Source organism: Meleagris gallopavo, chromosome 2 (assembly GCF_905368555.1).
Source record: "Meleagris gallopavo chromosome 2, MGAL_WU_HG_1.1, whole genome shotgun sequence".
Lineage (NCBI taxonomy): Eukaryota > Metazoa > Chordata > Aves > Galliformes > Phasianidae > Meleagris > Meleagris gallopavo.
In genome coordinates, this window is record NC_139405.1 from 24,876,603 (window position 1) to 24,900,724 (window position 24,122).

Genomic DNA, 24,122 nt, shown 5'->3' on the forward strand with positions numbered 1-24,122 from the left:
TACTAAGCAATACCTTGCCCTAAAACAACATAAGCCTTTTCCTGGCAAACTTCATTTTGGGAATAAGTGCCACAATAACTAACATTTGCTAGCATTTGTAAAATAAATAACAGGAATAAAATCTGTGCAAGTCTGAGACATGAGTAGCAATATGACAGGTCTTGGCAGCCTGTTGCTTTCAGCACACCCTCTGGTATCAAGTGTAAAACATTGAAACTTAATTGTAACTCATGTTCCATGTAACGCTCAAGCCCACCGTATATACTTTATGAGGAAGATGAAAATAAATAAGGTCTTAATTCTCTACAGTGCAAGACTTTTTGTGCTGGAACAATATTTTACACAACTTAGAGCCTTTCATTCAAAGCTCCTGGCACGTCACGGTGGGAGTTTAATACTGCCTTGAGGTTTAAAGCACGATCAGGTTCAATAATGTAGCTGTCAATGTCTCCTTTGCATATATAAATGCAAGAACAACCTTAATTTCAGCAGTTTTTTTTGTTTGTTTCTATTTTGTTTTTAATGTTTAAAACATGCCTTCAGTGACTGCATCAGTTGCTAAGGTTTAAATATCAGTTGAGGGATACCTCCCCACAGTGTTGTGCAAGTGTACAATGAAGGGAACATACCTCCTTCAGTGAATCTTCCCAGGATGAGTCACAATGACTGCCACTTGCCTGGATGTCTAAGACGATATTAGGGATCCAGTTTCCTGGAACAGTGAAGCTACTGATCACTTGACATTGAATGAACAAAGAAAGGTAAGTGGGCGATGCAAGTTGTTTAGGGGTAGATAATTATTCTACCTTCTAAGAAAAATTCTGATGTTTCTTAAAAATAAATAAATAAATCATGGAGGGTTTTGCTGGATGAACTATTTGTATTTCTATTAACTGACTATTTGAAAAACGTTCATGCATCCAAAGTCTATGTTCTTTCTTTGGAAAGGTGTGCTTTCTCATTCTGAGCAAAAGAGAGCTACTGGATTGTATTGAACAAATGAAGCATTTAAGAAAGAGTCAATGTCTAGTATTTAATTACATGACTAGTCTGCTTCAGTCAAGTCCATATAGCTGTGTTATTCTTATTTTACCTTTCTTTCCTGTTCTGCTGGCGTGATCTAGTGTAGCTTTCCTAAGTTTCTGAACATACCGTAGAATTCCTGGTAGTGGTACTCGTTGATCATTTTCATATGCTGTGATAAAAACTGAAGGATAGCACTGAAATTAAAAACCAAAACCAGTTAGATACTTGACAGCTGATGATCTATTGAAATGAGTAAGTACATTTTTCTCTCTATATCCAGGAGTTCTACTTTTTATGGTTTATCTAAAATGTGTCTATTACATAATTACTCTTCTTGAAAAAGCATCTTGTATCACTAGCTGAAAAAAAGCATTTTGATCTTAAAAATGACAAATCAATATTAGAGGATGCAAAAGGTAATCAAAAACCATCCTCTCCCTACTGCTAAAGGTGTGAAACGTCTGCGTGCTGATGATTACACAAAAAAGGAATAATAATCATGGAATGGTACATCTTTAACAGAGCAGTACTTGAGATTTACTTTTGTAATTTTTATATGCAAGAGTATTTTTAATATGGTAAGATCTATTAGCTATGAAACACAGCTAACATTATTCAAACTAAAGCTTTCATCTGAGATAGCAGTATCAAAGCCATAAAGCTTCTTTTCCATTTCAGTGTTTGCCTCGGATGGTATTTAATCAGTGGAAAGTACCATCTTCATACTGCAGTGAAGTCTGGATAACCCAGTAAAACAAAGGAAATACTGAAATAGTTACTGATTGTGTTAATGATTCATTTTAACATGAAGTTAACACAAAGTAGCAGCAAAGTTTTAAAATGTTGGGTTATAAAGCAATGAAAGAGTAAAACAGATTTATATTTTTATAAAGTTATCTTTTTCTTTACAGTTATTTTCCTATGAAGTCTACATTTTACTACCCCTCCTGTGTGGAATACTACAGTAGTTTTACCTGTGGCTTAATATTGTGATAAGGACAGTAGTTTTTGATGTACTTCATACATTTTTCATCTGCTAACGGATTTCCCCATTCTTCTTGTTCTTCAATTGACAGTGGGAGATGAGTTTTCATCATTGTATTTAGAACATCTACAAAAGGTGCCTTAAAATTATTAAAAAGAAAAAAAAGAAGGTCAATTTTGAATTGGAATTTTCAATTTCTGAAACTGGTAAAAACAAAAGCAAAACAGAATACAGCTAAATGCTATGATGAAGGATCTGCAGCAGCTCACCTGTAAAACCATGGCTCTGATAAGTTCTGGATCGCTGTTGCAAATGGCTCCCGCAAGAACTCCTCCAGCACTGGCAGCTGTTAGTGCTGTATATTTTGGCTGAGAAAATCCTAGTTCATGCAGCAGCATGATGCAAGCCTTAAGGTCATGGAGACCTTTGAGTTTGTTATGCTGACATCCATCTTTGTGCCACCTGAGGCCTAGCTCTCCTCCACCCCTGGAATTTAAAACAATTCAAGTTGGAGTCTGTTTGAAAAATGTTGCAAGTAAATCTTCAGATAATAAAAGACAGCAGCAGCCACAGAATTGCTAAATCATACTTTCTTCCCAATTAACTTCCCTTTCTTCCTGCCTTTACCCACTCCCCACTCCTCCCCTTGCAGCTAAAACACACTATGTACAAGCAAAAAAAAAAATCCTCATACGATGACTGGTGAAAATGCTATCAGCAATGTCAGAGTAGTCAATACAAAATCAAACACTGATATAATCTTTTTATAGGAAACTATTAAAATGGTAATGGTAACTGAAACATTTTCCATTTTTATATCACTATCACCTGATTTATTATTAACATTAAAAGGCTATTTCTCAGCTCTGCCAAGATGCTCAAATTCTTTTGTGCAGCATAAGATTTGAGACTGTCAGTAAGGTTCATTTTTTTTCTAGTTTGAGTTCAAAGATGAGAGGAAATGTAGTATTTTTTACTGTTTATAAAATTTTAAGACTAAATTTACTTGTCTCCTTTTCCATACAACCACAATTCTGGTTCTAATCCACCTAAAATGTCTTTATTCCAGGTTTAAGTTTAAAATCAATCAAAAGATTAGTCTGCCAAAATTTTTCATTGATACTGTTTAGGATTGATTTGCATCATAAGACATTTGCAAGGATGGGAGGAAGAACTGCACAATGCTTGCCATTTTATTAGTAGACTGTATATATTTGTATGTTGAATTTGTTTTGGAACTGGTATTTCAAACAATGCTCCTCTATTCCTGAAGTGACAGTCTTCCCTCACCCACTGAATTGTGCCTCCAATGTAGTCTGTTGTATGACCAGTTTTTATGAAACTAATAGGTTTGTAGCTAAACTGGGGACAGGATTTAGTAAGTAGAAAAACACAGAGGCAGGTTAAATGTTTAGTTGTAGAAAGGCAAATGATTTTCAGAAGGCATAGACTTAGCATTAGTACACAGTGCCCTCAGGAAAGCAGGTGGCTTATCACTGCCATTTGAACATGTCAACAGGTTTTGGGTTTTTTGGGCAAAGAAGAGGTGAAAAATAATGTGACTTCAAAATATTAAAATGTAATACATAATCAAATCTTGACTTACGAACATGAACACAGTATATGGTCTTGAAAGTAGATTTTTTTTTTTTTCCCCAGAGGAAAATTTATTTTTTGTTTTAAAAGGGACTTTTGTGAATTCTAAAAAGAGGTGGAAGTGAAAACCATGAATTAGAACTAAACGGGGGGGAAGGAACATTTCTGTACCTCTTCAGCTGTAGATCAACAAATATCAGAATATCCCACAAAATGAAAATATTAATTCCATTTTATATTTGACTTACCTAACGTGGCAATATGCTAATATCCAGCCCTCTTCAATTAACATCAGCTTCTCTTCTCTAAAGCTCATGTTCAAATCTATGCCATAAGCTCCATATACATGAACCAGAAGTGGTTTCCTGTGTAGCTCTTTAGAATTCATATTATGAAAAACTGTAATTGGCACCAAAGTTTCATCCTGGAAATGAAGGAGTATTTCAGACATTTCAGAAATCTCAATGACACATGGCAATGAAAACTTCAATTATTTATTTTAAAATGTGTTTTTTGATTACAGTAATTTTTTTTCACTTAGATTGTACAAAGCACTCTTGAAAAATAAAGCAAGAGACTGAACCTCTGCTGTGTAGGCTTATAGATGCAGAGTATAAAATTCATTTAAGTGCAACACCTGAGGAGTTTTTAAACTACCAAAGCACCCAAGTCTTCCTTCTCCCTTTAACACTGAGAATATCTATTATTAACAAAATAGTTTACCACTTACTGCAGCACAAACTCTTTATTAACATCACCATTTTTTTTTAAACTCAGGCTGTTAAAACTTTCTTTTCTTGATCTGTGCTGTGTAGATGGTTGTGGGGTGTCCTTTTCAGCAGCTGACATTTTTCTCATCTATCATAGCTAACACGATACCATACATCCATTAGTGAGTCTGAGTTATGCTGTGCTGAGCTTCTTGACTGATCACGTACTGTTATCTCCTCTAGCATACCCAGATCAATGAAAAAAACCTCATCACGACTTTCTTTTTCTTCTCTATAGCACTGGAGAAAACGCCCACTGGTAAGTGCAGCACCAACTGCTCTTTTACATTTTTAATCTCTATTCCCTGCCAAATGCATTTTCTACAAATGGGTGGGGAGGAAGGGAAGAATAAAGGGAATGGGAAAAGGACTGAAAAGTCTTACCTTGCTTTTAGCTAGTAAACGTGTAGCGTGACAATTCATAATAATTGGTACCTCTTCTGCAGCTTGTTCAATGAGATTATTTTCTTTAAATGAATATGCAAAACGCCTAGGGGGGTGTACTGGGGAGGTGAGCTGAAAATAACAAGTGCTGCTGGCGTGTTCAGGATGAGGTTCCAATTCAAAGGCACAGGCCCATGTAGGTAGCTGAGAAAACAGAGCATTTCAAGAGAGACCCTTACTCTGCTTCTTTAAGTTCTGCCTAGTGTGTCCTTCAGAGGAAAAGATTTTGAATAGCAAGCTAATTATCTGCAGCTTGAATGTAGCACAAGCTGTATTTCTTTTCCATTCAATAATAGAACGGTCAGAAAGTGAAAGACTTTGGTAAACTTTTCACTTGAGGCTACTGGATAAAATCCAATAACGAGATAAAACAGAAAAATAAATCTAAATTAAAATCCAGTTTAAAATGGGTATTTGTACAGATTTTTTTTTTGAATAAAACATTTGAAATGATTCTGCACTGTTTTTAATTTTTAGATCCCATTTCCTCTCTGATTTCCACTCCTGCTTGAACATATTGCACAGCCAAGTCCATGTCAGTTGTTATGCTTTTGCTGTGAGTTAGCTCAGTAATGCTAAGCCACCAAAAACCCCTGCCTCTTAACTTTGTTCTTAGTGCCAGCCATTGTGAAGAACAAAACCTTTTCCTGGCACATTTACCCTCAGACACTTACTGCTATTATATTTGAGATTTTTAACTCCACTAAGAATAAAAGAAATCAAGATTCATTCTTTGTGAGCAGCAGGAACATAGTCAAACCCTCTGCCAGGCCATTGCTTGCTCGAGTTAGTTTGTGAGAGATTTCTGAAATGGCACTAAAGTCAAAGTTCTCCAGAATAACTGCAGACCCTCTCTGAATAAATAAACTAAAACTATTTTCAAAAATGAAAGGTTTCAGAGACCATACAATGTACTTTGCTGAAAACCTTTTCTCTGTAGCAGTTTTATAGAATGCAGCCTTGGAAGCTTGTTGGAATAAACTTGTAAGTTCTTCAGATAATACTTCTCAGGCAAACAAATCAATTAAATATTTCAGCTAAATGGTCTCTAGAAGCTGTGGTTTTGAATGGAGACACTTTATTTGTATTCCACCAGTATTTTGCAACATCTAGAGAAATGAAGAAATACTTGACACAAATTGCACAGCAATGCTAAATTTTCCCATTTATTTAGGGTCAGTGACCATATTTGTCTTTTGCATGTTCTAGCCTTTAATCAGGGAGGGCTATGCTTAGCTCCTTACATTGGCTGGTGAATGTAGCCACAAAATCAGCCTGGTAAAAATACAGTGTTTAGGGAATCAAGGCTTATTTTACATTAGAAATCAACTGTATTGTAAAGAGTTTGATGGTAGCAAGTCGAGGAAAGAACTGACTTGTACTATAGCTGCTCTTTAACTTCATAACTGCTACAGTAAGCCAGCAAATGAAATAATGAAGAACATCCACAGGTAATATAATTAATCATAATGATGTATTTGTCACTATTAGTTTCCAAACCACTTCTACTTTTGGAATTTATCTTTTGTTTTGTAATGCTATATTAAAAAGAAATAGTGCTAGAAAAAGTACGTTGCTTGAGCCAAGCTAAAACATACCTGTATTGATTGAACTGAATGTGAAACAAAAGCAATCACATTTAAGTACAGACAACCAGCTTTCTGCAGGAACATAACACAGTGATCACGGAACATCTCCAAGTCTATTAGCTTGGTTTTCTCTTCCAGTGCATAAACTAACTGCCAGCTCTCCATGCCAGTGGAAGCTACTGAAGCCTTCATCAACTATAAGAACAAAATACAAGATAAAATAAGAGTTATAAGTTAGAGGTACAGACATACAGGTGATGTCACTCAACATTTTAATTACAAAAGATTGTTGATGACTGAAACTGGAAGGTTTTAAATTCCCTTTACCTGGGCAAAATGGAGAACAATTCAGTAACTGCCTACATATTGATAGCAAGAGAGATCTGTGTGACAGATGGCAATTAGATTTTACAACTCTATTTGCAATTGTATTGTGTTCCTTTAAGACAACTAGGTTGGGTTTTAGAAGCAGTGTAACTGTTCAAAGCAAGCTGAGCGTACTTTATTCTTTTTTCCTTAGTTAGGGGTAGGGAAATGTTTAAAAAATAAAAGATTGTGACATTTGAATGACTACAATGTACATTCTTGATTTGGCACAAGAGCAATTCAGATGTATACTGTGTTGACAGTAGGTCGTCTTTCTATGTTTGAGGCTCAGCACTACATCAGGACAAGATGCTCTCTCCCAATAAGTGCTGTACTTTTAGCTATCAAAGTAAGGCTGCCTCTGAAGATATCTGGATGTGATTAGAAAAACTGATACTGAGAGAAACAAATTTATGGAAAAATTTGTATCTAAAGTGATTTGCAAAAGTCACGTCAAATATCAAATGCCTTCACTGTGCCCAGTAGAACTGCAAGCTGTTTGGTTATATAGACTGAAATCAAATTATAATAAAGGGGAAATGGGGCCGTTTATGCCAAGAAATGAGTGTGCTTTTCCAAAGAAGCTGAGTCAAATCAGCATGCTATAGGCAAGATTCCACATACTACTGTCAGTCTTTAAATCCATGCAACTCTGTGTAATTCTCTTAATTATTTTAGTAAGCTGTGAAGCACAGAATTAAAATCTAGCTTTACTATTTCTGTGGTCTGCAACAAGCATCTGAATGACAAGCATCGGAATGAATCCTATGACTCTAATTATTGCTTAAGACTACCTTATATTCTGCAGGTTCTCCATATGAAGTAAGAATATATAAGTCATTGTTTCTGTGCTCAACATGATAAATGACCCCTTTTGTTCGGGCTTGTACAAGAACAGGTAACTTAAAAGGATGTCTGCAGTCAATCAGCCAAACTTCTGAGGTTGTCTTGCTGTTGCTATTGATAGTGAGGAAACGTCTGTCTTTTGTGCAGTATATGTCCACAAAAAATCTGTAAGAAATAATTTTAGCAAAGCTTAAACCTGACTAATATTCAGAAAATACAATTAATTCAGAATAATGGGCTTCCAATTACAATGTAAGAAACAGCGAGCCTGTAAGTAGGCTGGAGAGGTTTCAGACTACTTGATTCCCAAACCCACTTTTGCTACATTTATCCCAGCATTCAAAACCCACAGTTTGGTATATGGAACCTGAACTCTTCAAGGAAAGCAGTTCAGTTGTTGTCCAAATGTATCCAAATTTTTGAATCATTCAGATTGGAAGGTCTTACATGGGCTTTAAAATTCATGCAAAACAGATTTTTTTAAATATAGTAGCCCTATTTTAAAAAAATCTGAAGAATAGTTGAAGTTAATAAAATTAATGAGTAACATGTGGAAATTGCAATAAAAAAGTAGGAACTATCATACTATAAGGGTAAATAATTAAAAAGTCCAAGTGCTACTGATGTAAGAAAATTAAAAAAGCTTAAAGGAAAAAAAAAAAAAAACACAGGCCTTTATAAGACAGGATGGACAGTGTTGAAGTGACACAGCTGGAAAATGGGAAAATGTTTCTGGAACTCCATTGATTTTAAATGCTTGTAAAATCTAGGAACAGAAAATATTCAGCAGTGTTTGGATGCTAATATTGGACAGGTTCAGGCTGTGAGTCAGTTTCAAGTTTCTAAATGAGTCATGGTAATTAATTGATAAGTCAAATCTTGGGGCATAGGAGTTTCTTTGCCATTTTGAATCTCTAAAACTAGTTGTCTTTAAAAGAAATTGCAGGGTTGAGTAATGTATTCTGCACTGACAGCAATAATGAACCTTCTAGACTTGAAAATATTTGACTGGTGAAATAAAGGAAGCCTTGGATAGCATTTTTCACTGCCTTTAATTATTTGCAGGTGTAGGAATTCCAATTTTTTTTTTGGTACAGTTGTTTTGTCTAATTGCACCATCTTGACATTTTTAGAACTCCCACTGTCTGTATCCTCCTAAAGTCCACAAGTAATCAGTTTTCTGCCTCTAATCCACTGAAATTCAGCAAGAGTGTGCCACTGCATTCAGTATAGATTCTAACAGTTTGGCTCTGTTGACCTTAACTCTAAGAGAGTTAAGCTGAAATGCAGGTTACACTTCTCCCCAAGGACTCTGACCTTCATATCACTTTTTTTTCCTTGTAGCTTTTTTTTTTTTTAATAAGGAAGTCAAGATACCTTCAGTTTCTAAAAAAATATTTGACTGCAAGTAAAAGAGTTGGCGGTATGTAGAACAACTTCTCTATGGCAATGAAAAAGAATGCCGTGCCATCTCCTATGAACAACTGTGTTCAGTCATGAGCTGCACTAGCACATGAACCTTTAGAGTAAGTTTCTAGTAGATTAACTGTAATGACTGTGACCTTCAGAATTATGCCAACAGTTTCCCTGTGGGGACACGTCAGGTCAGTGCAGTTTGATTTTACAAAAGTATGTATCAGCTACAGATAGAACATACAGATCTTATCTGCTCCATCTCATCTGCAGACTTTTTTTTCCATTTATTAGTATAAAGGGTATTTCCTTACTGAGTATGTAACTTGAAGTAAGAATAATCACAAATATTTATGGCATGCTGTACAAATCTATCATTTTAGTGCTACATGGTTTAAAAAGCAGTTCTGCTCTCAATTCAGCAAGAGCCTTCTTGTCTCCCTAAACCACTGCTTAAAGAAAGGTTATTGAGAGGGTATTCAGTCAACAATAGTTCTCTCTCTGTGAATGCTGTAATGATTTTGCTCATCCATTACCCAGAGCAAGGATTAGCCTGAACTTCAATGTTTTTTAAAAAGTTGTATCAGACATCAATAGCAGAGAAAACAAAATGAAACCCACAGTCTGGTTTACTCTGTATGAAACTGTCACGCGTTCATTAAAGGACACCCTGACCTGAGACTGACCTTGACATTTATAAACTCAGCTGAACTCGTGAGGTAACAGAAAAGTTAAATCGCTGCTGATCACATATCAAGAGGAGAGGAAAATACATTCCCAGACAGCAAAATAGAACTTAAAAATGCCTTCTACCGTTTGAAATGTGATATGGAAGAATTTGTTTCAAAACCAGTTAGAGTCTACATATTGAATACTAGAGAATATGTTAAAGACTTACTGTATTTTAGGTGATTATTACCTTGCATCTTGTTCTGTATAAACTAACTTGGTATATTTCTGATTAGTGAAAGTGGTCAAGAACACATTCTGACATTTAAGGTTCTTCTGACTCGTGTAATACAGAACATCATTTGTAGCCCATTCTAGAAAGAAAAGAAATGCATATAAAACTTGGAACAGTGTATATACTATTACTGAGAGAAAATGGAGCTCCATGAACATTGGACAAAGTGTTGAAATCACAAGTGACTGTATAACCTAATTCTCTTTCCTGTGCTTAGAGACCACTAGGTACAGCAATTACATCTGGATAAATTTATGAAATGGGTAATAGCCATTTTTTGTACTCTGTCTGCCATAATCTGACACACCTACACAGGCAACAGTGAGATGACTTCTGAAATGTATGGAAGTTTGATTAAGGTAAATTGAAAAAAATGAGCAAGTTTCTAGCAGGCCTACTGTGTGGCAGACATTACAAGCTTCTACTATGCAAACATGGCATTAAGTTCTGACTTTCCTTAATGTTTTTAAATAGGCATTTTTTCCCAGTGTTTTAAATTCTTGTCCTGCTGAGGCAAACTGCTTACTAAACTATGTATCCTCGATGACATCTAGCAATATAGTATGAAATACAAGATGTGGAACATTGTATGCGCTCTACTGAGCTATTTTTGCTCTCTTCTTTAATATGCTATTAAAAAGAATCCCATTCGTTTAGGTTTAATTCTATGTATTTGTAACAGCAATGTAAAACTCCATTATCTGTGCTGAAAGAATTGACTGAAGTCATGATTGTTTTCATTAAGTTCTGAATTATGATCACATCCTGTACACTTAGCTGTACTGAGCACTTATATGCTTCTCAGAAGAGTGCTTACAGCTATCAGTGACTTCAGTTGAAGCTGCAGAGGTATAATACCTACAACTTCCCATTAAAAAGATCCTTATATTGCAAATAGTTATGTCAGTAAATTTTTAAAGAAGCATGTTGAATTCAATAAGAAGAATGATGTGCAAAAGTGTTCAAACATACAAATGCTTGCTTTTATAATAAAGGAAAACTTGTATCATGAAAGGAGTCACTCATTCGTATCAAATAACTTGTAATTTTACAGTGTAGGAGAATACATCTCTCAAATAAGAAACTGTTCAACAGCTATGAGGATTTAAACTAAAAAAACTTGCTTTTTTTTTTTTTTTTAAGTACTATCACCATTATTTGTAGACTAAAAGCAATGTTGTACTGGAAGTTGATGTGAATCATAGGATATTTATAAACAACTTACCAAAACTAAACACATTTGGAATTACTTCTTCCACAATGGGAACATCACCAAGTTTCATAATAACACAGGTTGCCTCTTCAGAATTTTCACTTTTTAAGCTGGTAGCCAGGTACCTCTCATCTGGTGAAATCCTGATCCGTTGAATAAAGGCACCAGAAAAGCCCATATCTTCAGTGCTGAATAAAATGCGAACATTTCCTTTATCTGTTGCATTTTAACAAGTGTAAAAAAAAATGAAAAAAAAAAAATCCTGTAGTTGAGGTGTGTCAAAATGAACAGGTTTTTTTATACTAGTATTTAATAAGTACACTTACAATACTGCTGAAACCAAGGATTTCTTTCATGAGATATCTGCAAATGCACTGTGTAAAAATAAAATTACACATGCAATAGCATCTGGTCTGCTTTAAATTTTGAAGTGTAGCTTTTGGGTATTTTTTGTTTATTTTATGTTTTCTTTATAATCTCTCGAGGTACTTGACCTTTTTTAGCATTTTAAGTTGGGGCTCTGAGAGGTTGATTCTCAGTTCCTTTCCAGAAACTTGCCCCAGCTTCAGAATTCACCATTCCTTTACTCTTTTTACCCCATGTTTTCAGATTCGGGATTCTAGAATTACTCATCTATTGTTAAATAACATTATAAAAAACTTAAAATATTTTAATAAACAGCAAATATGCTTTAATATTAAAAAGTGTATTAATTATGTATGCACAACATTTTAAACGACTGTAACAAGAAGAGAAATCCCTTACCATCATCTGCTTTTGAACAAAATATGTAACCATTCTCCTCAAAGTAAACGTTTCCTCCAAATCTTATCTGTTCAATGCAAAACAAACATTTTTCCATTTAACCTATAGATTATCTCCTTAGAATCCTGATATTCAGTGTTCTGTCCAGCAGAACAGTATGTAAATGATAGAATACAGCACATATTTAATATTGAATAGGCGGAAGAAGGAATTACATGCATCAGAAAGGTTATTTTAAAGTTAGGGTACTTAAGCTACCTGTACCTGCTCTAAACTTAGTGAATGGTTCAGATCACCTGCACTTGCTCCTTGTAGTCTTATTTTTCATTAGTTAGCAGAGGATTGTGTGATCTTCATTTGTGTCTGACTATGGTGAAATTAAAGTCAAATATACTATTATACTAGGTATGAGCTATTCTTAATTTGTGTTGTTGCTATCCACAATTATTAAAAACTTCAACACTTGAAATTACCACAGCAAAATAACTAGTGAAACAGCATTTTATAACAGGAATGGCTTTGCTGCTTGTTCTTCGTATTCGGTGACAAAAAAAAGTTTGTATTTTTTGTCACTCACCCTTGGGCTTTCCAAATGGAGTGTATACTTGTTGTACAGTTCTTCTATTTTTTCCTTTATTCTTTTTGTCATAGCTTTATAACTTCTTGAAATTTTATTCCAGTTTTCTTGCTCTGATTTCAGAAGATCTTTGTACAAAAGCTCTGATGCTGTTATGGACGTGATTTTTCCCCTTTTACAATGGATTTTTGTCCCCTCCTGTTGAATAAGGAAAAAAAAACAATGGCTACAAACCAGCATTCTATACTTCAGTGTGAATGTACTGAGACAATAATGACATTTCCTGAGCTACAAGCTGACAAATCAATTTGCATTACTACAAGAGTATGAATATGACTTTAAAAGTCTCTTTCCAGTACATGTATAATCCCTCTCTGCACCTATGTAAATTTTTAGCATCCACAACTCTTTGGGAGGTTTCACAGGACACTTATGAAGCTCATGATGATTCCCTTTCATTTGGAGAAATTACAGTACACCTGTACACTAGAAAGACTTGGGAGGTTAGTAGAGAATCTCAGTGACAATGTGAACATTTGCTCCAAACCAAACAGGCAAAGACCACATGATTGACTCCTGAAACCAGTGCTGTAGCCCAGCGTTTGTAATCCTGGTACAGAATGGCCAGTGCATACACGTAGCCACAGTTTCTCATACATCAAGAGGTTCAACTACTTTCCTTGAAACATTTATCCACATAATCCTATGTTTTCTCCTGACACTCTGAATCTTTCCAGAAAATACTTGTTTCCCCCCCTTTATTGTTATTGTTTACAAATTGTTACAGCAGAAAAAGCAACGCAAATGCGGATTGACATCAACACAGTATAGGAATTTGAAGAAAAATATGCATCTTTGAACATAACAGAAGCCCTAGCCTATATTCTCCTTCTTTAAGCCCTTTAGGAAGAACATATTTCTTCTACTTCTGAAAAACACAGTTGGCTTCCTTAACAGATGCATCAAGACAGTTGTTGACATTGCCTTTACATAAACTGCATACCTTGCAGGAAAATAACCTCCATGACAGGATTCTTCCAGGTGGCACAGTGCTGTTGCATGGACTTCTTGGCCAGTCCAGGATGTGGCATTTGTTCGGTTTTATTGTAGTACAAAGACATAGTGCTCGAAGATGATTACCCTTAGGACAGTATTTAACACTGAAGCTCAGCCCCCGGACAAAAGATTTTGCAGTCCAACACATGATATTCAAATCCCGTCTTGACAGTCAACCTGAAATTTATGAAAATCCCAAGCTCCTTGATCACTTGCACTGTGTGAAATATGCATGACATAACCTGAAGATACAGCTTCATCTTTCAAAGATCATTAGGTAAATAAGATGAGAGCAGTAAAACTGAAGGTGCTTAATACCAAGTGATACATGCAACTGAGCTTGCATATTAACCTGCCTCTAAGAGAGTGTCCAGAGAAGGACCACAAAAATGATCCAAAGGATGGGACACGTTCCTACAAGGACAGGCTGAGAAAGCTGGGGCTGCTCAACTTTAGAAAGAGAAGGCACCAAGGAGACACAACAGCAGTCTTTCAGTATTTAAAGGAGGGCTATAAGAAAGAAGGGGACAGACTCCTTGGCAGAGCCTGTTGTGACAGGACACAGGGAAACAGTTTCAAACTAAAAGAGGACATAAGGAAGAAGTTTTTTTTTACAGCGAGGGCAGTGAGGCACTGGAACAGGCTGTGCAGAGAGGTGATGGATGCCCCATCCCTGGAGACATTCAAGACTGGGGGGCTCTTAGCAACCTGATCCAGCTGTTTGTGCTCCTGTTCAGTGCAGGACAGTTGGACTAAGTAGTCTTTAAGAGTTCCTTCCAACACTTGGGTCCCAGCAGCTGGGAGTTTAGCTCTGCTGAAATTATCAGCAAAGAGCAAAGAAGATGTAACTATGCATGCGACTAAATGCTGCTTTCGGGAAGTTGGTTCTTTTCTGCTTTAAAAGTTTGTTATAACAACAGAATCACTTTCAGGAGGGCCTCTTATCGGCAAGGAGACAAACACCACTGCGCCTGTAACCCTGGAACGGAGGATACCCCACGTGTTCCACAGTTCTCAGCCCCGTTCCCTCTCACCCCCCCGCCGAAGGCCAGAAAAGCCGGCCCCACCCCGCCAGCTCCATCCCTCACCGCGGCAGCACAGCCGTGCCCAGCCCGGGCAGCTCTCCCTCCGGCCGGGCTAAGATGGCAGCGGGCTCGAGCCGCTCCGGTTTCCCCACAGCACTGCCCGTAGCAAAGATGGCGGCGGAGCGCTTCAGCCAGTCGCTGCTGTCGAGCACGGCCGTCGTCAGTCTCTGCGTGCCGCTTGTTTTAGTCATCCGCGTTTCACACTGCGGGGTTCTGAACCCACGGAAGCCCCGCTTTGAGGCGCACCCTCACCCCTACAGAACCGCGCGCAGTACAGTAGACGCGCCGCGCCCTCAGGCAACGTGCTGCTGCCATTAACAAAGATGGCGTCCTGCTTCCTCTCTCCCAAGCTCTAGCCCGGCTGGTCCCAGCACTGCAGGGCCGCCGCTCCGCGCTCCCTCATTGCCTCAACCCCAGGCACTCCAGCATGGCAGAGGCTGCCGGCTCCCCGCGCTGCCCCGCTGCAGATAGGTGCGGAGGGAGCGGTGCGGGAGCGGCGAGAGCCCGCTGGCGGCTGCTCGGACAGGTAGGGGGAGCCCGCGGGCGGGTTAGGGGTCGTGGCGGGGCGGCGGGCGGAGCGGGGCTCGGAGGGAACGGCTTCCATTCTCAAGGGAGGGGTGTGGGTGTTTTCTGCGCTCAGCTCCGTGTAATGCCTGTGGTCCTGGGTTTTTTCCATGTTTTTGTTAGTCTCGAGTTTGTAGATTGTTTGCGGCAGGATGGAGCTGTTGGGTAAAGAAACAATTTGTAAGAAGGAGGAGCGTATAATCCTACTGCTAATATTTAGGGATGGAATGGTTCCAGCTTATGCTGTAGCTTATTAGGATGAAACTTTTGTGTGCATACGAAAGATCAAATCAGTGCCATACATCTGAGTGGAGTTTGCACTGCACCAGCTCTGAATTTGGCTTTTGGTGCAGCCAGGCTATAAACAATCAGGTGCAAGAAATCTAGTGAACTTCAAGTAATTGTCTCTATAGGGAGTCCTAATGTGTTCTTAACATTGTGATAAAGTACCAAGGGACATTAATTGAGATCTGTGGAAATCCAGAATCTGGAACAGAAGGCAGACTGGTGATTCTGTCTGGCTTTTTTTCTTTTTTAATGTCTTGTCTTTTGATTAAGAATGATGGATGGTGTTTTTTTGTTTTGTTTTGTTTTTTCATGTTTTGATTATGATACAGAATCGTTGAATCGTTTGTGTTGGAAGGGACCCTTAAAGGCTACCTAGTTCAACTCCCCTGCAATAAGCAGGGACACCTATAGCTACGTCACATTGCTCAGAGCTTCCCCTAGCCTGACCCTGAGTGTCTCCAGGGATGGAACATCTACCACTCTCAGGTCAACGTGTTCCTGTGCCTCATTGCCTTACTTCTGCCTAAGGAAGAAGTAAATAACTTCTTCCTTATAACCTTATACTCTAAATCCCTCCTCTTAGTTTTAAACTTTTCCTGTGTCTTAATGCAACAGACCCTGCTAGAAAGTCCGTCCCATTCTTTCTTATAGCCCCCCTTTAGATACTGAAATGCCACTCATGAATCTCCCCAGAGCCTTCTCTTCTCCAGGCTGATCAGCCCCAGTTCTCTCAGCCTGACCTTGTAGGGAGGTGTTCCATTCCTTGGATCATTTTTGAGGCCCTCCTCTGGATGCCATGTAAGATCATAGAATACTCCCAGTTGGAATGGACTGATAAGGATCAAGTCTATCTCCTGTCTCCACACAGGACCACCCAAAAATCAGAGCATATGTCTGAGAGAGTTGTCCAGGAGCCTGTTAGCAGGTAGTTCTTGCTTTTATTTATTTATTTATTGCCTTTTGGAAGTACTGTATGTCCATTGGACTACATAGGTTTACAACAAGCAAGTTGACCAGAGCTCTTACAATGAAATAAGCAGCAGTGGACTACTTGAACAAATCTGCAGGGTTATTGGGTTTGATTTCTTTTGAGTCTGAAGCTTGCAGGTGATAATTGAGCTCATTCCTGCCTCTGAGTTAAGTTTCATTGCAGTCACTGAGTTGTCCTGCAGCAGTGGAGATGTTGGTACAGATGCAGTCAGCATCCTCAGCACTAGTGCTGAGCTGAAGCCCACATACATTGCAAAAACCTGGAGATGTGTCCAGGCTGCTGGTTTTGTAGGTCTCTGGGAGATGTCCATTTAGAATGACAGCATGCAGGAAATTTGGAAGATTCAAGTTCACTGAAAGGGCACCATGAAATTAGAGAGGACCATTTTTCAAAGTTTTTGAAATAGTATTAGAAGTTTAAGTAGGTTTGTTACATTCTGTTGTTTGGGTTTTTTGTTTTGTTTTTTTTTTTTGTGGTGGTGGTGGATTATGCAGAACAGCAGGCTATTTTTGTAGACTGTAACAAAAATTGTGATGCTTTTAAGAGCTGACTAAGAAAAAAATACTTTGATCCTAATGTGAAAATGCAGAGTTAAATATAAATAATGCAACATATTCTTCCCTTGTGCACTGCTTTCTCAGTTATATTTAGATTTTTAAAAGATTTGACCTGCTGTTATAATTTTCTAATCTTGGACTACATAATTCTAGTTTGAGGCTGAGGGAAAAATGTTCTTTTGAGTGCTCAAATACTCATCAGATTTTCTACTAATCAAGAGAATGTATTTTACAGAGTAGGTAGAAGATATCTCTCTAGAACAACGGCAAAAACAACAACAACAACAAAAACCAGAAAAATGTCACTGCTGGATTTTTTTTTTCCTGTTAGTAATGTCTTGCTTTTGCTTTAAGAAAGCCTCCAATCAACATTTTTTCTAAAAATCAGGTCTTGGTGGATTTCTTTAGTTGTCAAGGTGTTTCATTTCAAGACATACTGCTATTATATTATATTCTGGTTGTCTTTTAATTCAGTTCTCCCTTTTTGATAGTTTCGTGATTTTCTTTGTGTTTGTATTTTTCTCATGTATAACATGAGCAGAAGAAATGGCATGGACAACACACAGACATTTTTAATATTTTGATAAGAATGCCTGTGTCTTTCATATGCTGAGCCCTGCTGATGAAAAAAAGATCCAAAAGCAATAAGCCTGATGCATCAGACCTGCTATTAGAAACTAACAGCATAGCAAATACAATTGTTCTGCTCCTGTATGTAGTACTTCCAAGTATTCTGCAAAATAATAGGTCATGGCACCAAATTGTAAGGCTGCTAGATCTGAGTGCATTTCCAGTTAAAGCACGGTCGACAAAGGTTGGGTGCAGCAAAAATCACTGACCCGTTATTTTCTTGTACGCATTCAGTATGCAAAGCTTCCATTTCTGGAGAGCTGCTTCTTGTTTGACTTCAGATTTAGCTCTAGTTGGCAAAAACATGAAAATTGCAGTGTGCTCCTACTCAATAGAGCTATCTCATGCAGCTCTATTCATCTCTAGTGATGAGTTTATTTTCTGCTCCATTTTTTTCATCATTGTGGAGTGCTTACGCACCTTGATTTTAAAACTGTTGTGGTGATTATTTACATTTTTTTGTCCATTGTTAAGAGAAAGAACTTACATCCAGGACTTCTCTCTTCTCCTTCCACATTGCTGACCTGAAGAATTACCCTTTATGTGTGGCATGAAAATGCTAGAGTTGTCTTTGTCATGGTGATACAGCTTGAGCAAGCTGGGCACAGGCATTCCCATATGGAGGAGTTGGTAACACACTCCTGGAAAACAGAGTTGAGTGCAGCACACTATGCAGGACAGTGGGCTCGCGTTGTCCCTTTCCTGAGCAAATATTTCAATTCTTGTAGCTATTACAAAAAATTTAAGTGGCCACATTCTCTGCCTATGCTATTGCTTTGAATTCTTTGGCTTCTTAGTGCTGGACTTGGTGCTGTCAGTGTATTTGAGGCTTATGCAAAGGTTGGCCAATGATATGGAATATGTAGTTGTAGTATCTCAAAGTCTGGAGACTGTTACAGGCAGCAAATTGCTCAACTGGGGCAAATTTGTCAGCAGCTGTGCAAAAGTGTCACAGCAGACTTCTGAGCTAGTAAGTTTACCTGGCAAAAACACAGCATAGGGCACCTGAGGATCATGTTTTGGGGCTGTCATTTAAATTCCATGGAAGATGTCTATGCTTTCTCATTTCATTCACGGGACAGAGATTGGGACTGAAATTGCATGGTGAGAGCCCTGGTTGGTCTGTCAGACTTCTGTTGTGGTGATTCAAGAGCAGGAGAGAACTCAATCTGCCTCTCTAATTCTGGCATAGGTTTGCTGGAGGCAGAGCTTAAAAAGCAACTTTATTTGAGAACACAATACATTTGCTTTAGAGTTCTTGAGGCATAATACATTCATAATCCATTCTCTTGACTTCTATAGTGAATATTTTTCACAGGCTTGATATGCTTGGACTAGTTATTCATAGCTATTAGCTAGCAACATAGCTGTTGTGGTTGATTCCATTCTTGCCTTATAGTATTTGTTCTTTTCTTGAAAAGTTTTTTTCTTAATATTTAATTTGTTCTTCATTTCAAAGGTTCTGAAGAAAAAGCACTTGAAAAATGTGCATCTCCAACAAGTGTCTGTGAGAAGATTCACGTCGTTCAATCTCTTTTCAGTAGATGGCCAGAATACTGAAGAGGAAACTGGAATCTGGGTTCAGTATAAAAGCATCTTTTATCCTGAGTATAGTGTGTCCGTAAGGTAATCATCATTTAAGTACTTCCTAAGATATTGCACAGAGCATAAAACTTATTCTCATTCTTGCAGTGTTCTGTATAAATAGGACGTAGTTTACAAATAAATTGTTAGATGCTATCTGTAGTTGTTCATTACTGTAAACAGGTTGTCTGTGGTGGTGGTTGTTTTGATTTTCTTTTCAGTACCTCTCAGTTAAGTGCCTGAGTTTGAAATATATACTGATGATTGTACTTATGACAGAATGCAAAGACAAGCATTTGTTTAGTACTTCTAGTGGCTTTCTGTTTTGACTTTCTCATTATGTAAAAAGAAGGTAAAAACTGAACAAATTTACTTGTAATTTTAATCAAAATTTTGGGGATGTGATGTTATTCATCAAGTTCTGAAGGCTTTTTGTTAGTGATCTGTACTTTATTGAATTTTCTTGATTCCTGTGAAACTCAGTGATAATTTGGAAACCAACTGGTAAAACAAGAGAATATAAGAATTCCTCTTCCTACAGAAAGGGTTAATTTCTAATGGAAGAACAGGTTTTATATCAGAGTAGATAAAACAAAAGATAAACAACACAATCTGAAAGAATTGTTAGTAAGTTCTCAGTAGCAAAACAGAAAAGTTTATAGCTCTGTCCATTCATTACTGTGTTTTTTCTTTCTTGTTTTTCCACGATTTTATGCATACCTATAACTTGGTTTTGCCTCAACAGCTATCACTGCAACATTAACTTAAGCATCCCTGAATCAAAACTTGTTCTGCAGCCTCTAATTAAGCCTGCTGAGTGTGTCAGACTTTGTGTTCTGCGCAAAATGTAACATCTGGAGAATCTGATTCACAGAAATTCTGTAATACACTTTTTGTTTAACTAGGACCATCAGTAAGAGTCAGTCTTAGAAACTAAGATCTAACAAAAACAAATGACCACTCTTAACTCTGACATTTTTGCAAAGTTATGAACAAAAACATTCAAAACAAACAAAGCAACTCCAAGCAGATTGTCTTAAATCTGCAGCAAAGTGTGAAGTCATGTATGAAATTATTTAAGACTTTACAAAGCTTTAACACTGCTTTTTTTCCCATACTTAAGCTTACAGAAAGTAGAAGTTTTCAGAAGATAACCTTTCAATTTGAAAGACTATGATAGAAGCATGGATGGTTCTGCATATGGACTTTTCCAGTGAGCTGTTGAGTAATGCGAGGGATTCTGCCAGGTGCTTACGATCTACCTAACCTCTTTATGCAGTGTCTCTGCTCCCTGGTTGTATGTCTTCAGAAACACACTGACAATAGGAAATGTTAGATAGAATTTGTCTGAGCAAGTCCTTTAGACTGCTGTCTTTTACTTTTTCATTCAGCCTCCTTAGTTGACTACTGTGATTTGCAGCACTTGGTGTCACTTGATTGACTATTTAGAAGAATTTTAAGGTATGGCACAAGTTAAAGTTCAGCTGTGCTGGTACTGCAAAAGCAAAGCGGATGTCAGGCTGATCTTGCTGTCGCATGGTGTTTGAGTTCTTATGTTTCCATCATTTCCCATGCGTAGTGGAGATGCTAAGTCACAGCTTGAAGCAATGATTGAACACCTGTTGGGAAGGCAGGGCCAACCCAGAGGAGCTCAGGTGCATGTAATGCACCAGTGTGCTGGAAGGAGTGGAGGCAGGATCCACCACCATCTCAGACCTCATTTTAAGGGTTGGCAATGGAGGTAGAGGTATCTCAGTGGAGATTCCTGTGTGCCCGAGGCCTTCCAAAGGTAAGCGGATTCTTTTGTTTGTGTGCTCATAGCTGTTGCATTTGAACGGGTTCTGCCTTGTTGAAGCTTAGGACTTTGCTATTCTGCTGTTGTTGCTGTACTTTCCATCGTGTTACACCATGTCATCTTTGTATTTTTTATTTGGCTAAGGGTAGCTTTGTTGATAGTGGGACACAGCTCAAATTATTGGATTACGGTCATATTTGTTAATGCGTGGCTTAATTATTGACAATCACTGTATACTACATTACTGAGCATAGGGATTTTATTTTTATCTTTTATGTTTGTCTGAGCTTTGCTAATAGAAACATACAGTTTCTGTGCTGAAGCAAGCTCCCATTTGAATTCGAAAAACATGTATTGAAAGTGATAGGAAAACTGTCTCCTGGTGAGGATTTCTTTTTTCCCCTCATATTGTTTTTTTTTTTTTTTTTTTTTCCCCTAGAGAACGCTTGATGATTGCTGTAAATAGTAATCAGGGTGATCACTTAAGAACAATGATCAGGAATTATGTACTTTTGCATTTCTTTGTTGAACCAGTAACAACGGACAGCATATATTTACTATTTTAAAATATCGAAGGTCGGTGAAGAATTTCTCCTTTTTTTCCTTTGCTGTGTGCTTTGTCAAAGTATAAATAGCTGCACTGAAATCCAGTTAATTGTGTCTGTGTCAAATTTTCTTTCCTACATTTGCAGAAGCAGTATTTTAAGGTGGTAAGCTTTAACAATTCAGCATACACAGCACGTTAACAGTTCTCCTAGCTGAAACTTGGGTGTCTAGAAGATAAGTCTTGGAGTTAGTTTTCTTGAATTTTTGAGAACTGAGCATGTCTTTAGAAACTTGAGACTTAAGTCTTTCATTTTTCTCCTCCTGTTGGCAAAATGTTATTTATCATTTTCATTAATAGAAACGGTTTGAACTAGATACAGAAACACGTTATTAACATATTATTAACAATAAGAACATCTTCCAGGAAAATTAGAACTGTGTGCTCTAGTAGGAGGGACTTTTCGTAGCAACATCTTTCTCTGACAAAAAAGTGCCTTTGAATTTTCATCTATATGTTTTCCTTATGTATTAACATCTTTTCGGGATAGCTCATTGCTTATGTTGTATGTTGGAACTGTTGTCAACTAATATCTTGACAAGGCTAGATACTTTAGAAAGTTCATAAGGTTGATAGTGGCTTTTGGCAAAAAGTCTAAAGGTCAACCTATATCAGTTCAAGGGCTATCAAAACAGATCAAATTGTGTATTCAGATATGCTATGACCTAGCTGGAATTACTGTTCTACAGGGACCAGGGGACAAGTTTGTTAGGCAAATAAAAGCTTCAGTAGGAGCTCCAGTTGTGTACATGATTTTCTGATTTTCTCAAAGCGGCTTGTTTTTATTAACTGCCATTTTTCTAGCCAAATTCAGGCTGGGTTTGCATTTGGAGGGGAAGAACCTATGCAAATGCTTTTCTGTCAGTCATTCATTTTTTAGAATCATTTTTTCATAAGAAATCTTTCAAAATAGGATGCCAGAATAACCTCATTTAAGGCAAATTGCACTTTCAAAAAATAATTAAAAAAAAAAATCCAAATGACCTGTCTAGTTTAGCATACTAGAGATTGTTTAATGAAATGTGGATTTATGGCATCTGATGGAAGGTGGTTTTTTAGGGTTTAGGTGTTCTTAGTACTAAAATGCTTCATGATAGTTTTGGGGTATGAAAGGAGTATCTGATGAGTACTTTTCATTTTGACACTATTTTTCACTACTAAAAAAAATGTCCTGTGATTCAGAACCTCTGCTGATTAGGTGAGACTTGTTTGGTAATGTCTTAGTTGCATCTACACGCTACATCCTTGTCTTAATGATGTATCCACATACATGGAATTACACAGAATCACAGAGCTGTAGAGGCCTCTGGAAGTCGTTATGGATCATAATGATGTAGTATCTCCCTGTGGCAATGCTGTCTGTCTTTTAGATATGAAAATTATTTTGTTTCTTCTTTTAATTGAAGCTAAAAAGTGAGTCATCAATGTCATTACATTTTCAGGATATAGATTTAGTTTAAAATTGTAGGCTCATCTTAAGCAGTTAAAGGGAAAAGCAAGTTATTTTTGTGGTAAAGTATCTTCCATCTATCAGTAGTTTGGTGTTTCAAATACAGAAATGCTGAACTGAAAGGAAGAATGCCAGCAGCTTACAGGTAGGTTTAAATCTTTGTAGAGAGTATAAAGTGTTCTTTGCCAAGTGTTGTACCTTTATTCTGAATATGGCAAAAATATGGAAGAAATTATGAGATTATTCTAGATCTTTGGTTTAGAAATGAGAGACTTGCTATTTGTTCATGGCAGGTGAAATGTTAGAAGATGGTTTAGGATTGAATTCCATTGGATATTCCTGTAGGGTATTTCTGCTAATAACATTTTGAAATTCTAATGCTTAGGGGATTTTTTATTTTTTTTATTTTTTTATTTTTTTAGGTCTAGACATGAGTTGAAAGAAAGCAGATGTGAAGGAATATTGCCTACGTATTGTGGCTAGTTTGTGAGGATATAACAATCTTGCTTATTCAAATTATTGCATGCTAAGAGACAACATATGAATTTGGAAGCATAAATACTTAGGCTCAGGAGGAGGGAATTGAGGAAAAAAGCTAAGAAGTGATTTGGCAGCACTGAACTAAAATGGTATCATATTGTCCAAGAGTTGTATGTCTGTAAAAAGAATTTGTAGCTAAAAAAGCTGTTGTTCTGATTTCTTACTGTATTAAGCTGAGATCTTAAACTGAAGTGAAAGAGAAGTTTGTGGTGTTTTTCTATATTCTGTCCCAGAAAAAGCATCTAATCTATCTGGATGAGGAGCTACGAGATATGGTTCTCTAGCTGTGGTAGTGATGGTGATGGGAGACGGTTGGACTAGATGATCTTGTAGGTCCTTTCCAACCTTGTGATTTTGTGATCAGATAACAGAGTTTATAGGTAACTCTGAGGTTCTCACTGGAGTGATGTGACAACTGATGGTG

At 37.3% G+C, this 24,122-nt stretch overlaps 2 protein-coding genes across 8 annotated transcripts in view; one reads left to right on the forward strand and one right to left on the reverse strand.

Moving 5' to 3' along the window:
- Positions 1 to 14,835, reverse strand: part of PREPL (prolyl endopeptidase like) — a 33,870-nt gene extending 19,035 nt beyond the window's left edge. For 3 of the 6 annotated variants that reach the window (XM_085219355.1, XM_085219354.1, XM_003203902.5), the window contains exons 1-14: positions 14,699 to 14,835; positions 13,558 to 13,787; positions 12,555 to 12,752; positions 11,978 to 12,044; positions 11,225 to 11,428; positions 9,955 to 10,078; positions 7,571 to 7,787; positions 6,420 to 6,605; positions 4,762 to 4,965; positions 3,856 to 4,031; positions 2,281 to 2,497; positions 2,001 to 2,150; positions 1,094 to 1,220; positions 630 to 712 (exon numbers count right to left, since the gene is read on the reverse strand). In XM_085219355.1, coding sequence (XP_085075481.1) covers positions 630 to 712; positions 1,094 to 1,220; positions 2,001 to 2,150; positions 2,281 to 2,497; positions 3,856 to 4,031; positions 4,762 to 4,965; positions 6,420 to 6,605; positions 7,571 to 7,787; positions 9,955 to 10,078; positions 11,225 to 11,428; positions 11,978 to 12,044; positions 12,555 to 12,752; positions 13,558 to 13,758 — 2,154 coding nt within the window. In that variant the 5' untranslated portion in view covers positions 13,759 to 13,787; positions 14,699 to 14,835. Of the gene's footprint in view, positions 1 to 629; positions 737 to 1,093; positions 1,221 to 2,000; positions 2,151 to 2,280; positions 2,498 to 3,855; positions 4,032 to 4,761; positions 4,966 to 6,419; positions 6,606 to 7,570; positions 7,788 to 9,954; positions 10,079 to 11,224; positions 11,429 to 11,977; positions 12,045 to 12,554; positions 12,753 to 13,557; positions 13,788 to 14,698 lie in introns of all 6 variants that reach the window. The other 3 variants (XM_085219351.1, XM_085219353.1, XR_792445.4) reach the window with 2 other exon arrangements.
- Positions 14,836 to 15,092: 257 nt separating this feature from the next.
- Positions 15,093 to 24,122, forward strand: part of CAMKMT (calmodulin-lysine N-methyltransferase) — a 194,692-nt gene continuing 185,662 nt past the window's right edge. For both annotated transcript variants that reach the window (XM_010706776.4, XM_031552384.2), the window contains exons 1-2: positions 15,093 to 15,221; positions 19,185 to 19,351. In XM_010706776.4, coding sequence (XP_010705078.2) covers positions 15,123 to 15,221; positions 19,185 to 19,351 — 266 coding nt within the window. In that variant the 5' untranslated portion in view covers positions 15,093 to 15,122. The remainder of the gene's footprint in view (positions 15,222 to 19,184; positions 19,352 to 24,122) is intronic.